The 12,060-nt window shown below is 43.0% G+C and overlaps 1 protein-coding gene across 1 annotated transcript in view; it reads left to right on the top strand.

The window, feature by feature from the left end:
* The window catches only part of MPP7 (MAGUK p55 scaffold protein 7), a gene marked incomplete in the record, with an annotated part of 615,576 nt that overhangs the window by 334,873 nt on the left and 268,643 nt on the right, over nt 1-12,060 (top strand). The window contains 1 exon segment of the mRNA XM_073629838.1: nt 2,787-2,864. Within this exon segment, the coding sequence (XP_073485939.1) occupies nt 2,787-2,864 (78 nt within the window).

The raw sequence follows: 12,060 nt of genomic DNA, 5'->3' as shown, positions 1-12,060 counted from the left end.
CATACAATGTTTCTGCATATAGATACCTCAAATTCCACCCAATTCCAATCAATGTGAATAACCCATGGGTAAACAGAAGGTAATAGATTCAAAGTTAAAAACAATAGAATGCAAGTTGTATCATGATATTATAACAAGTACTTTATAAAATGCATTTGTTACATTTTCAAGAATAAGTCTCTTAATAAGACCCGGTTGCCAGACTATTAATTTTAACAACAATCTTTCCATATCATTATATGTGCTGTGGCAACTTGAGCCCGTGCCACTACTTAAAATGGTGGTCTAGGCCAGATTTTTGAGGAAACAAGCACATTAATGGCTCAGGTATGTGCTGGGTTTATGGTAGAGCCAGAATGAGAGGTGAGGGGCTGCACCCTCCATAGGGGTCATTCTTTAAAGGGAGCTGTGAGAATCACATTGATCCATGCTGTCCAGGTTGGGGCAGACAAAGGCACAAGCCTGTGAGGATGTACAGTGCATTTGGAAAATATTCACAGCGTTTCGCTTTTTCCACATTTTGTTATGTTACAGCCTTATTCCAAAATGGATTTAATACATTATTTTCCTCAAAATTCTACAAACTGTACCCCCATAATGACAACATGAAAGAAGTTTGTTTAAAATTTTAGAAAATGTATTAAAATTAAAAAAACGAAAAAAATACCATGTACATAAGTATTCATAGCCTTTGCCATGACACTCAAAATTGAGCTCAGGTGCATTCTGTTTCCACTGATTATCCTTGAGATGTTTCTACAACTTGATTGGAGTCCACCTGTGGTAAATTCAGTTGATTGGACATGATTTGGATGTGTCCATATAAAGTCCCACAGTTATAAGTGCATGTCAGAGCATAAACCAAGCTATGAAGTCCAAGGAATTTTCTGTAGACCTCTGAGACAGGATTGTATCAAGGCACAGATCGAGGAAGGGTACTGAAAAATTTCTGCGGCATAGAAGGTCCCAATGAGCACAGTGGCCTCCATCATCCGTAAATGGAAGACGTTTGGAACCACCAGAACTCTTCCTAGAGCAGACCACCTGTGTTCTCCCTTCCTTTTTTGTTGGCATAAACTTGAAACCTTGACAACTTGACCTTACAAGTATATGGGGTGCTCTGCCCACCGTTCTCCTCGAGAGTGGTCAGATTGTGAATGCTTAAGTGATGTCCATTTCAATTCTATGGGCAGTTTAATAAATAGCCATTTTCTACAAAAGTCTAAACATTTGATTCTATGGTAAATTCCACTTTTGCATCACAGGATTTTAGAGATGATTTAACAGTCTGCTAATGCCCTGTACACACGATAGGATTTTCCGACAACAAATGTTCGATGGGAGCCTGTTGTCGGAAATTTCAACCGTGTGTAGGCTCCATTGGACATTTTCCGTCGGAATTTCCGACAAACAAAATTTGAGATTTCAAATTTTCCGACATCAAAATCCGTTGTCGGAAATTCCGATCATGTGTACACAATTCTGTGTGCACAAAATTCCACGCATGCTCGGAATCAAGCAGAAGAGCCACACTGGTTATTGAACTTCGTTTTTCTCGGCTCATCATACGTGTTGTACGTCGCTGCGTTCTTGACGTTCGGAATTTCCGACAACATTTGTGTGACCGCTTGTATGCAAGACAAGTTTGAGCCAACATCCGTCAGAAAAAAATCCACGGTTTTGTTGTCAGAAAATCCTATCTTGTACAGGGCATAACACTTTGCAAACCACAGGATTATGTTGGATTTACCTTCATTGTGCTTCTTCTTGGGGCTAGCAAGACCTACTGACCGGCGTGCCTCTGTGAATGATCACCAAACTGTTAGTGAACACTCCATCTCAGAAGGAGGGTCGTGCAATCCTAGGATTTGCAGACATTTATCAACCCTAGTAGCTGCAAATGGGGGTCTTGTGACTGTGGTTTATTTCTTTACATTCAGCTATTAGTGTATTCAGCCACATTAGCTCAGTGCACTTGGTAAAGCTTTTTGTTGCTCTGTGTGCTAATATGCCTAAATCCACATGACCTGCCACCAGATACTGTGCCTTTGCTGTGGGGAGTGCTAAACGTGTGCCTAGAAAGGGGCCCTAAAGCTTACCTGCCAGGGGATGCATCCAGCACCACTTTGTACTGACGAAGAACTGGTAACAGTCCAATATGTGGAAATTAATTGTATTTATGTGTCTCTTGTTTGCAGTACCTGATAAGTTGGTCTAGAAATAAATAAAGCTGAACTTCACAATTATCAATACATTGTTTTATGTATTTTTGTAAAGGTAATTAGTTTAGGTATATCAGTTTGACCTGATAGCTCAAATTGAGGAAGAGAGAAACCGCAAAAAGAGCCAGTCAATCAGCTTGCTCATAGGAGGGTATAGCAGAGTGACAGGTGAGCTCATTATTGTGCTGCTTTTCTTTCACTGTCCAATCACAGGCTAGGAGAGGGACAAGACCTATAATTGCTACTGACCTGCCAAAGAGTAAAATCAGAACTTTTACCCCTGCCAGGCCTGACTGTGCTGTGCAGCAGGGCTGTGTAAATCTTAGCGCAGACAGAAACACAAACCCTTTGGTAGGTAAAGCAGCTTCTATATGTGTTTTTTATCCCTGTGTTTAGCGGTTTGCCTGGAGTTCAGCTTTAAACACAGGTTGCCTTACATGCTGAAGATGTATCATCATTCACCTTGTTACAGTCAGCATTATGCTAAACCTTATCAATAATGACTTATCATAGAGTGTTTTTTTTTTTAATGATTTTTTTTTCTTGTTTACTTTTCCCCTCCAGATCCATGAAAAGTTACATTACTACGAGAAGGAGAACCCGCAGCCCATCATACACAGTGCCACAGCCTTGGCAGAAGATGTAAGTATGCACTGTGTGTCCCATGCATTCCTGTACGTTCAAGCCATCCCAACACAAACATGTGTAAGTCATTCCCAGGACAGAAACCGTACACTGCTTAGAAGGCTTCACAACATGCTGTCATCGCAGGCTTCTCGCTGACATCGCCTTAATTTGTGTTCCTTGCACAGCACCTTGGTATGCCAGGACATGGTAGCTGTATTATTAAAATTACACATTGCAATCCCACAGAGAGACCGGGAGCCTCCACTTGCCAGAAGTTGGAGAAAGTCACAGACAAGAGGAGTTTCTTAGAATAATAGACAAATGAGACGTCTGTTTTGCTGACAGGAGAAGAAAAATGGCAGTTAATACAACCGACATAAGTTGTATAAAATTCAGGAGGAGGTTGTCAGAGCGAACACTGGAGTGGGGGGACCATGATTCATGTGCTCCAGCCTTCCAAATAGCTGTCATAATCAGGAAATCGTGTTCGCTGATCACGTTGATTGAATAGTCAATTTCCTGTGCCTATAATGCTATTAGAAACAAAAAAAATACACCTGCTATTTAGGGCCACTACCTTTTATTACACAAGAGAAAAGGGCTCTGTGAACGGTAACTAAGATGTCTAGGCTGGGACAGTGGGAGACACATGAAGACAGGGAATTTTATTTTATTATCATGTGAACACCTGGCCTTCACACCTATAAGAAGTTATTCAACATGCCACTCCAAAACCATGGGCATTAATATAGAGCAGGTCCCCCTTTACAGCTTTAACAGCCTCCACTCTTCTGAGAAGGCTTTCCACAAGATTTTGCAGTGTGTCTGTGGGAATTTGTTCTCATTCAAACAAAAGAGCATTTATGAGGTCAGGTCCTAATGTTGGGAGTCAGGCATTTCCTGTTATGGGGTGACAACTGTCTTACGTTGCTTCTCAGTTATCACCTTGGCACATGTACCTCCTAGTGGGAAATGCAGGTGCCCACACATTTACACATTGTGCAGGCATGATGCACTGTTGTGAGAGTAAAAAAAAACACATCACTTTTGCGCTAAGGCCTAGCTGTCAGAAATGCAGTACATTCAAGTCTTCCCAGACACATTTGCAGCTATCCAAGCTATGGCAATTGACATTTCTCTGTTTAGTAACATTTGAAAAATGCACTTACATGTACCCAGGAACAGAAACGCTCTGTACACAGCCTAAAAGCAAGGGAGAATACTGGCGCCGCGGCCAGCAGTGCAGCATTGATGGCAGCTCTGTCATCCTCTGCTCATTCCGGTGTGCTAACAAGCCGTGAAAAGATGACTGACTCCCACACCTTGCGCAAGAGTCCACACCAGAATTCAGCCGGTGTGGTAGTGTGTGAGCGCTCAGTTCCTATAGAAGTGTGTGTGGTTGGCTACCAATGCAACAGGTTTTGGGGCTGGGTCTCCATTTCTCAAGCCTTTGCTGTGCTGTTTGTCACCAGCAGAATGTCAGTCCAGGGTAATGATGTGCAGCCAAAATTAAGAGCAAGTGCATGTAGACAGGAAGAAAAAGGCTAGAGGAGACATGGGTTGCACTGACATCCAATGAAGGGTGAAGGGAAAAATTGTTTTTTTCTATGTTTTTTTTTTTATAAATAAAATAAACATGGAATTAGTTCATGATATACAGTACTTTAGCAAATTAAATATGCAGGTTAGATCTACTTCAGTACTATGCAGGCAGTCCCCGAATTACATACATTCAACCTAAATACAACTCATACTTACAAACGGAGGGAGGCAACAGGAAGTGAGAGGAAATCTACACCTAGGAAGGGAATTGTCAGGTCACTTGAGTCCAGGTGACAGATGCACCCTGTTGGGGTCTGGAGTGCACTGCAAGGTAGTGGACCCTACAGTTGACTGCTGCGGATGGAGCTCTAGGTGATACAAGAGAGCCGATACTATGTAGTACCAACACGGATGACACTGGGAGCCTAGAGCATGAGATTTCCTAGGGTTCAGAATATAAGAGCCAGCGGGTGTTCACCAGATGCCCCTAGTGGTGGGGATGGATTTAGCTGCAGTCTGGCTCAAGGTCGCGACCCCTAGGGCCTCCCAGTTCACGCTCACAGTAGACTACAGGGGGGTAGAGAGGAAGCAGCAGACTGCGACAACAAAGGATAGTCAGGAGATAGCCAAAGGTCGGGGCAACAAGCAGTTAAGGATAGTCAAGAACAAGCCAAGATCAGTAACTGGAATTAGACGTAGAACACACAGCAAGTAGCACACGGAAGCCAAACGCACAATATTGATCAGCAGGGCTGACTTGCGGTGCACAGGTTAATATAGAGTTCCCTAATATGGGCTGGGGTGACGCCATGCTTTGAGGAGAGATTACTTAAGCAGCCAGGTGAGAGTGGCTGGCCTCTTAAGCTGAACACATGGAGAGGTAAGCTGACAGGCAAACATTACTGCAGATCCATGACAGGAATTCACTCCTAAGAGTTATTATGGGAAAAAGATGTCTCCACTGAAGCTCCCAAAATTTTCGAAATCCAGTTGTTATAGGGACAGAAAGTGAGGTGAAATCTTCGGAACAGGGGCACAGACAGCAAAACAAACATTACAGGGATGGTAACCCTTCCCTATGCTATCCAATAAAAATAAAAACATTTTTGGACTGGAGTTGCACTTAAAAAATGTACCTGTTCCAACTTACATATAAATTCAATTTAAGAACAAACCTACAGACCCTTGTTTGTATCCTGGGGACTGCCTGTACTGTATCATCTACTTGATATATTTTTCCCAGAAATTGACAGCTAATTCAGTCATTCACAGCCAATAATGCTTTAGCCACTTGCCGCCCAGCCACCGTGAAATGACGGAGGGACGGTGCAGCTCTCGTTCTGGGTGGACGTCATATGATGGGGCACCAGAACGGCTGCTCCTGCGCGCCTGTGGGGGCGCACAGCGTGGCGATCGTGGCCACGCCGTGTCCTAGCAACAAGATCTCTGTAAAGAGCCACTGATGCGGCTCTTTAACCTTGTGATCGACTGTGTCCAATCACATGTAAATACAGGAAGTGCCGGTAATCGTCTCTCATCACCTCACACTGACAGAGTGTGTGGCGGGGAGAGCCGATCAGCGGTGTATCAGCTCATTCTGAATGTTTCCCAGTGTATTAAAGTTTTCATAGACAATTCTGAAATTATGAATTTTACAACGTTCCAAAATGTAGGTAAAAATTTTTTTTTTTATTTAACCCAATACCTTGATTTATTGTCAATGGCATATTATGAGTACAAACACTTTAAGGGCCTTGTGTAGACATGCTTTAGGCTTTGGCACTGGTTTGACATCAGTTTGAGATGCATTTGAGATCCTTCAGAATTCAACAGGTGTACAGTATATGATGGCCTGCTCCAAGAAGGATTTGCATTCTTATAGATTTGTATGAAACTGCAAAACTGTTGGAATCAAATAAAAGCCTGTATCTCTTATCCTTTGATGCCTGATAATCCTCAAATTCTGCCCACGTGGTGTCAGGCCCTTAACATACTATGGGAAGATCCCTGACACCTGTGGAGATGTCTGATGTGTGTTATAGCTCTGGACCAATAGAACTGAAGGTTGGTTCCGATAGATCTACTATAGTGTGATTTTTTTTCCTTCAACAAAACAGATTCGTAGTTGAAATACTATATTAAAGGTGGACCCTGTTCTGGTCTTAGGCTGCTGCCCCTCTGATGTGGTGACAAAGGAAGTGCTTGCCAGAAAGTAAATTCTTAAATATATACTTATGAACGAGTGATCCTCAATACACATCTAACAGCACTAGAGATATTTAGGTTTTCAAAACTCTCTTGGTAATTATGTTTAGTGTTACATTTTAAGTATGCATACTTTTTCATGGACTTTATATCCAGATACAGGACTATAGCATCATTGCCTTTTAAAGGAGTATACCACTTTCAGTAATAAAATGAACAATACTGTCCCACTATAATATATGACAGGGCTAAACAGTTTACTTCTTTTCTTTTCAATGGCGCCGCTGCTGTGTCACAGCTAATCAGGAGGGAGAATCTCTGACGGCTGAGACACTTGTGTACATCACTGGACAGAGAGGGGGCTCAGGTAATTGTTAGAGGGGCTGCTGCACACAGAAGAGTTTTTATCTTAATGCATGGAATGCATTAAGATAAAAAAACCTTCTACCTTTACAACCACTTGAAGAGGTCTATGTCACGCTATGCAACAGGGCTTTCGAGATAAATTCCAGGCAGATATAAAAGATACAAATGAATAAAGCTCTGTATTGATACAAAATTAAATGCATTCTTTTAAATACAAACAGTTTAAGTAACTGGATTTAAATTCATATGAGCATCTTGCAATCTCCTGTACAGCAGAGCTTAGAATGGGAATCTGAGAAGCAGCTCAAGGTGGCAGTCAGTTGTGCTGCAGCGTTTATGTTCTAACAAATAACATGTCAATAAGAAAAGGGCAAAGAGCTGAGCTCTTTAGTGTGCTGCTTTTCTTTTCTATCCAGTCGTGGGCTGGGGAAGGGCAAGACCCATAATTGTCACCTAATTGCAGCAAAGAAAAATCATATCTCCTACTCTGCCAGACATGTATCTCAGGAATGAATGGAAAGAAATACAAATCTTTTCATAAGTAAAACTCCTCATATATACAGTATGTGTTTCATCTGTATATTTAGCTGGTTGCCTAGAGGTCAGCTCTATTGTAGAACTATGGGCTTTCCCAAGTAAAAATGTATGTTGTGCAGAACCTAACTATAAGTTTATCTGGGACATAGAACAAAAAAGACTGGATAGCCACACTCCAAATATTCATCTTTATTGCATGTAAAAATAGAGCATCAACAGCACAGAATACAAACTAACAAGCACAGCTAACGTGTTTCACACCTGATTCGGTGCTTAATCATAGGTATCCAGCCTTTTTTGTTCTATGTTCCTCTTGCAAACAGAGCCAGCACCTACCTTTCTGCAGAGACAGCTGTTTCAAGGGAGGGGTGATTGTCTTGGAGCGGTGAGCCAATGCTATATAAGTTTATCTGCTTTCAGTTTTCTCTTGGTTTCTCTGTTAACTCCCACAAATACCTGTTGAACCTGCCAGTGAAAGCCACCTAATGTAGCTTCCTGTGATGGGGTTGCAATGATGCTGCACTGCTCCTGAATTCAGGGCAGAGTTGCCAATTATGAGGGCTGTTGCTGCTTGCACTACAATAATATTTATAACTGTTGCATGGACAACATTGTCACTGCTGTTTTACACACTTGTAGCTTGTCAATCACAAACTGGCCACACCCAGTCCTGGCCATTGCTTTCTGGATTGACAGCATTGCCTCTGTTACTGAAACCCTCCCACTGTGAGCTGCAGTGTCTGGGAGGGGGAGGGTGTAAGACACAAATGAATGAGGATTTGATTTAGTCAGGAAAGGTAAAGGAAAGGAAAGTTTCTGTGCTTTGAGGATTGTACATCTGTCACATACCTGGTCGGAGGCTGGAGTGCCGAGAGGGCTCCCCATGCGACTAAGTGCAGAGCACCCCTGAAGGTAATAACAGGCAATGCCCAAAGAAGCACAGGTTGCCAGCTGTTGATAGCCTAAAGAGCCGAGGATATGATCACCAGATGATAGGAGGAACAAGCAGGATGCACTTCTGGGCAGGTGTCCCTCAGAAATTCAGGGCATACTTGGCAGCAGGGCAAGACAGGAAGCAGAATCAGGAGCCAGGCCAGTGGTCATGCACAGTAATCAGTTAGAAGCAGAAGCAGTTATCAGGATCAGGAACAAGCCAAGGTAATACACAGATAATCAGGCAGCAGCGGAGTCAGTAGCACAAGCCCGGGTCATACACAGGTAATCAGGCAGCAGCAGAGTCAGTAGAACAAGCCGGGGTCGAAGCCAGGGATGGAGACAAGACAGGTCATATACAAGCTGGGACGGTAACAGGAAATCCAATATCAGAATATACAGAAGCACAGCAGCACAGGGGGGCTGATGATCATTCAGCAACTAGTAAGCAGAACAGCTGTCCTTTTAAGGGCTAGAGGGCTCCAGAATCTATCCATCGCGCACACGCATTTGCCGATTCGCGTTGCCACGCACATGAGTGCGCCAATGCGCACAGGGGCTTGCAGGTTGCGGCAATGCCGAGTATTGGCAACATTGCCTGTTCTCCTTCGGCTATTCTGCTGACAGCATCACTGGATTTGGTACTTGTTTAGACTCACATATAAAAGTCTTTTGTTCTTAAAACCTGTGTTAGAATAGTTGAAAAGGTCTACATATGTTGCAAAAAGCTCTCTCCTTTTGCAATATATATATTTTTTTAAATGGAATATATTGTTGATGAGTATGGAGTGGTTGTGGTTACATACTCTCCTTCTGCTCTGGATCCCTATGATTAATTATACTTCTTCCAATGTGTAACAATATACTTGTAATACATGGCCATGGAGCAGCTGATGCCTATTACTAGTAAATACTTTGGATATCTTTTTGGCTTTACCACCTAACGCACACAGCTTCCAGACAACTTTCATATACTTTTACATAGGTGTCTCTTGATCGAATAGTTGTCTACATTGCTGACTATCTTGGAATCCATTTACAATCCCCCATTCCAGTTTTTTGGAAAGAATTTGGCAACGTTTATAGAAAGCAGTGATGATCCAACAAAAGATTAAGAAACAAAACATTATGTACATTAGTGAGCATAAAACATTGCAAAAATAAAAAGCCCTTCTCCCAGATGACGACTTTGCACATCTTCTGTTACATGTTCTTAAACCAACATTAAAAAGTGCTGAAGACAGAGGATTCCGAGCACAAATTGGCTTGGGTCGGAGCTCCTGGTCGCAGGCATGGAAATCAGTGTTTCTGTAGCTAAAGCGTAACCACTGACATTTTTGTTTTATGGGTATCGTTAACCTCTCATGTCCCAGATGTACAACAAAACATTTTCCAGAGCAGTCGGCTGTTAAGTGAAAAGCAGCGAAAGGGTGCGTGTTTGTTGGACATCGGGAAAAGAATTAAGTGGAATTTAATTCATTTGGCATGTAGCACCATCCCTGTTCTTATACTGGAGACCTGAGATACAAGACTCTAGATTTTAGAAATCTCAAGTAATCCACAATCAAGTAAATTTATGGTTCTGTTCCACTTGTGGTTCTGCTTGTGGTTTCATCCCAAGCCTTATGATGTTTTTCTTGTATGAGTTTTTTTTTGTACACATGTAGAATTGGATTGCTAGAAAAACTCTGTTTGAGAGGCAGATGGGATCCCCATGACACAATGGAACTGGAGAAAATATCTAGGTTACTGATTGCAGCTTTCGTCACTAAACCTTAACCATAGGAATGAGAAGAGCTGGTCACTATCCATCCAGTCAGAAAACATCAATGGGCTGACTGGACCTCTGCAGGCAGGCCATGTCCAGATGATCTTGGGGATAATTTTTCTTGACAATTGCTGATGTTCCCCATTATGGCAGGGGAAATGCTTAGCGCATAATTTAACTTTCTCAGACCAATCCTATTTACCAAAATTGTTCAGTATAAACAAATAAAAGGAACTGCTCTGCTTGCCATTGGAACTGTAAAGTAATGCATACACTGTTTTAAAGCATTGGCTGGCCGTGCCATGCCAAATGGCTGTATAATTTCTGGGAAAGGGCTACTCTGTAAAAGACTTCTGAGATAAGTTATCCCTCCATACAAGTCAATAAAAATGCTCACTTAACATTATTCAAGCACAGCTCAAATGCCAATATATTCTAGCCCTAGCCACAGTTTCATATGTAGCGCACCCCCTAAGGAGCCGCAAATAAACTGAGATCCCCCACCATGCACAGCCAGGCACACCAAATCTTCACAGGCACACTTGAATCAGAAAACAGTCCATGACTTTGTTGTTTTTTTGTTTTATCGAGGGTTAATAACTTGGATAGGGATGCGAAATTATGGGATGCCCACTTGACTTCCAAACAAACTTCAGGGACAACTCTTCCTATATACAGCTCCTCTTTCTCCAGCACTCACTTGCTTACAGAACCCAGCTAGAACACTGTGAATTATCCAACAAGGGCTCAGTCAGATGAAGCAACAGCCCAGTACAGGCAGGAACCCGAGACCCCTTGGTTGTGTAGCAAAAGTTCAGTGTCAAGCTTGCATTACTCTTGTGGCTACTGATCCCAGGACCACCTCTTCAGGCACTGCCAACCCACCTGGCTGCAGCTGCCCCTTTCACTAGCCCTCCAGGCTATCTTTTCCCCACAGTCCTCCAGACTGACACTTACCAACCCACCCGGCTGACTCTCAGGAGATCTCCCAGACGTGCTGACCTGCTCCTGATGCTTTCTCCTTGCTCCCGTGCCTCCAGGAAGGGTTTCCTCAGTGTATTTTGGCTGATCCTTCCAGACCCAAGCCCCAGGCCTGAAGTCATCCCCCCTAGACTAGGGGGCACCCTCAAGGGCTGCTGACAGCTTCCTCTGCACTCCATCTTCAACCCGACTGCCCCTATTTATGAGGTGGCCTGCCCTCTTCCAGCCCATTTTTTGCTGGGATTGGTCGAGGACCTCATGAATATGCATAGCAGCCTCTCCAGCTCTAGAAGTTTCTACCAACTTCCAGATCAGGTGAAGTGCCAGAGAGAGCTGCCAGATGAGTCATCCAGCCCCCGAGTCACTAAACCCTGACTCAGATTCACAACCCAGCCTGGCCCTCAGCCAAGCCAAAATTTTCCTACACTAACATTACTTCTAGCACACACTAGAGGGTGCTACACATGGATGGAGGTTCTGCAGGCCTGGTGTCACTGCCCTATCTCATCTTGCTCTTTGTACTACTAGTAAACAACATTAAATTGATCTACATCCTGAGTTCTCCTCTTCCTGCTAGCTTACAGGAGTATTTCCTTCTCTATTTGTCAACTTACAGAGCAGACACTTCTGCCGCGAGCCATATTTCAACTAGCATGCAACAATTAAGTATGTTAATGGTTAGGATAACTTATGATACTTTCTTTTTAAATATACATGGCATGCACCTCAATGGATGCAAACTGACTGCAGTTGCATCCCTGTGCCCATTTATGTGCATCTTTTGTGTATACAGCACCCTTTTTCTACAACAGAGGTGAATTAATATACTACTTTGCCACTGACAACAAGTGAGCAATAGGAGAACCTGTTTCCAGACAT

Source organism: Aquarana catesbeiana, linkage group LG05 (genome assembly GCF_042186555.1).
Source record: "Aquarana catesbeiana isolate 2022-GZ linkage group LG05, ASM4218655v1, whole genome shotgun sequence".
NCBI classification, from domain to species: domain Eukaryota; kingdom Metazoa; phylum Chordata; class Amphibia; order Anura; family Ranidae; genus Aquarana; species Aquarana catesbeiana.
Note: the sequence above shows the minus strand (reverse complement) of the source record. Positions and strands in the feature narration are given on the sequence as shown.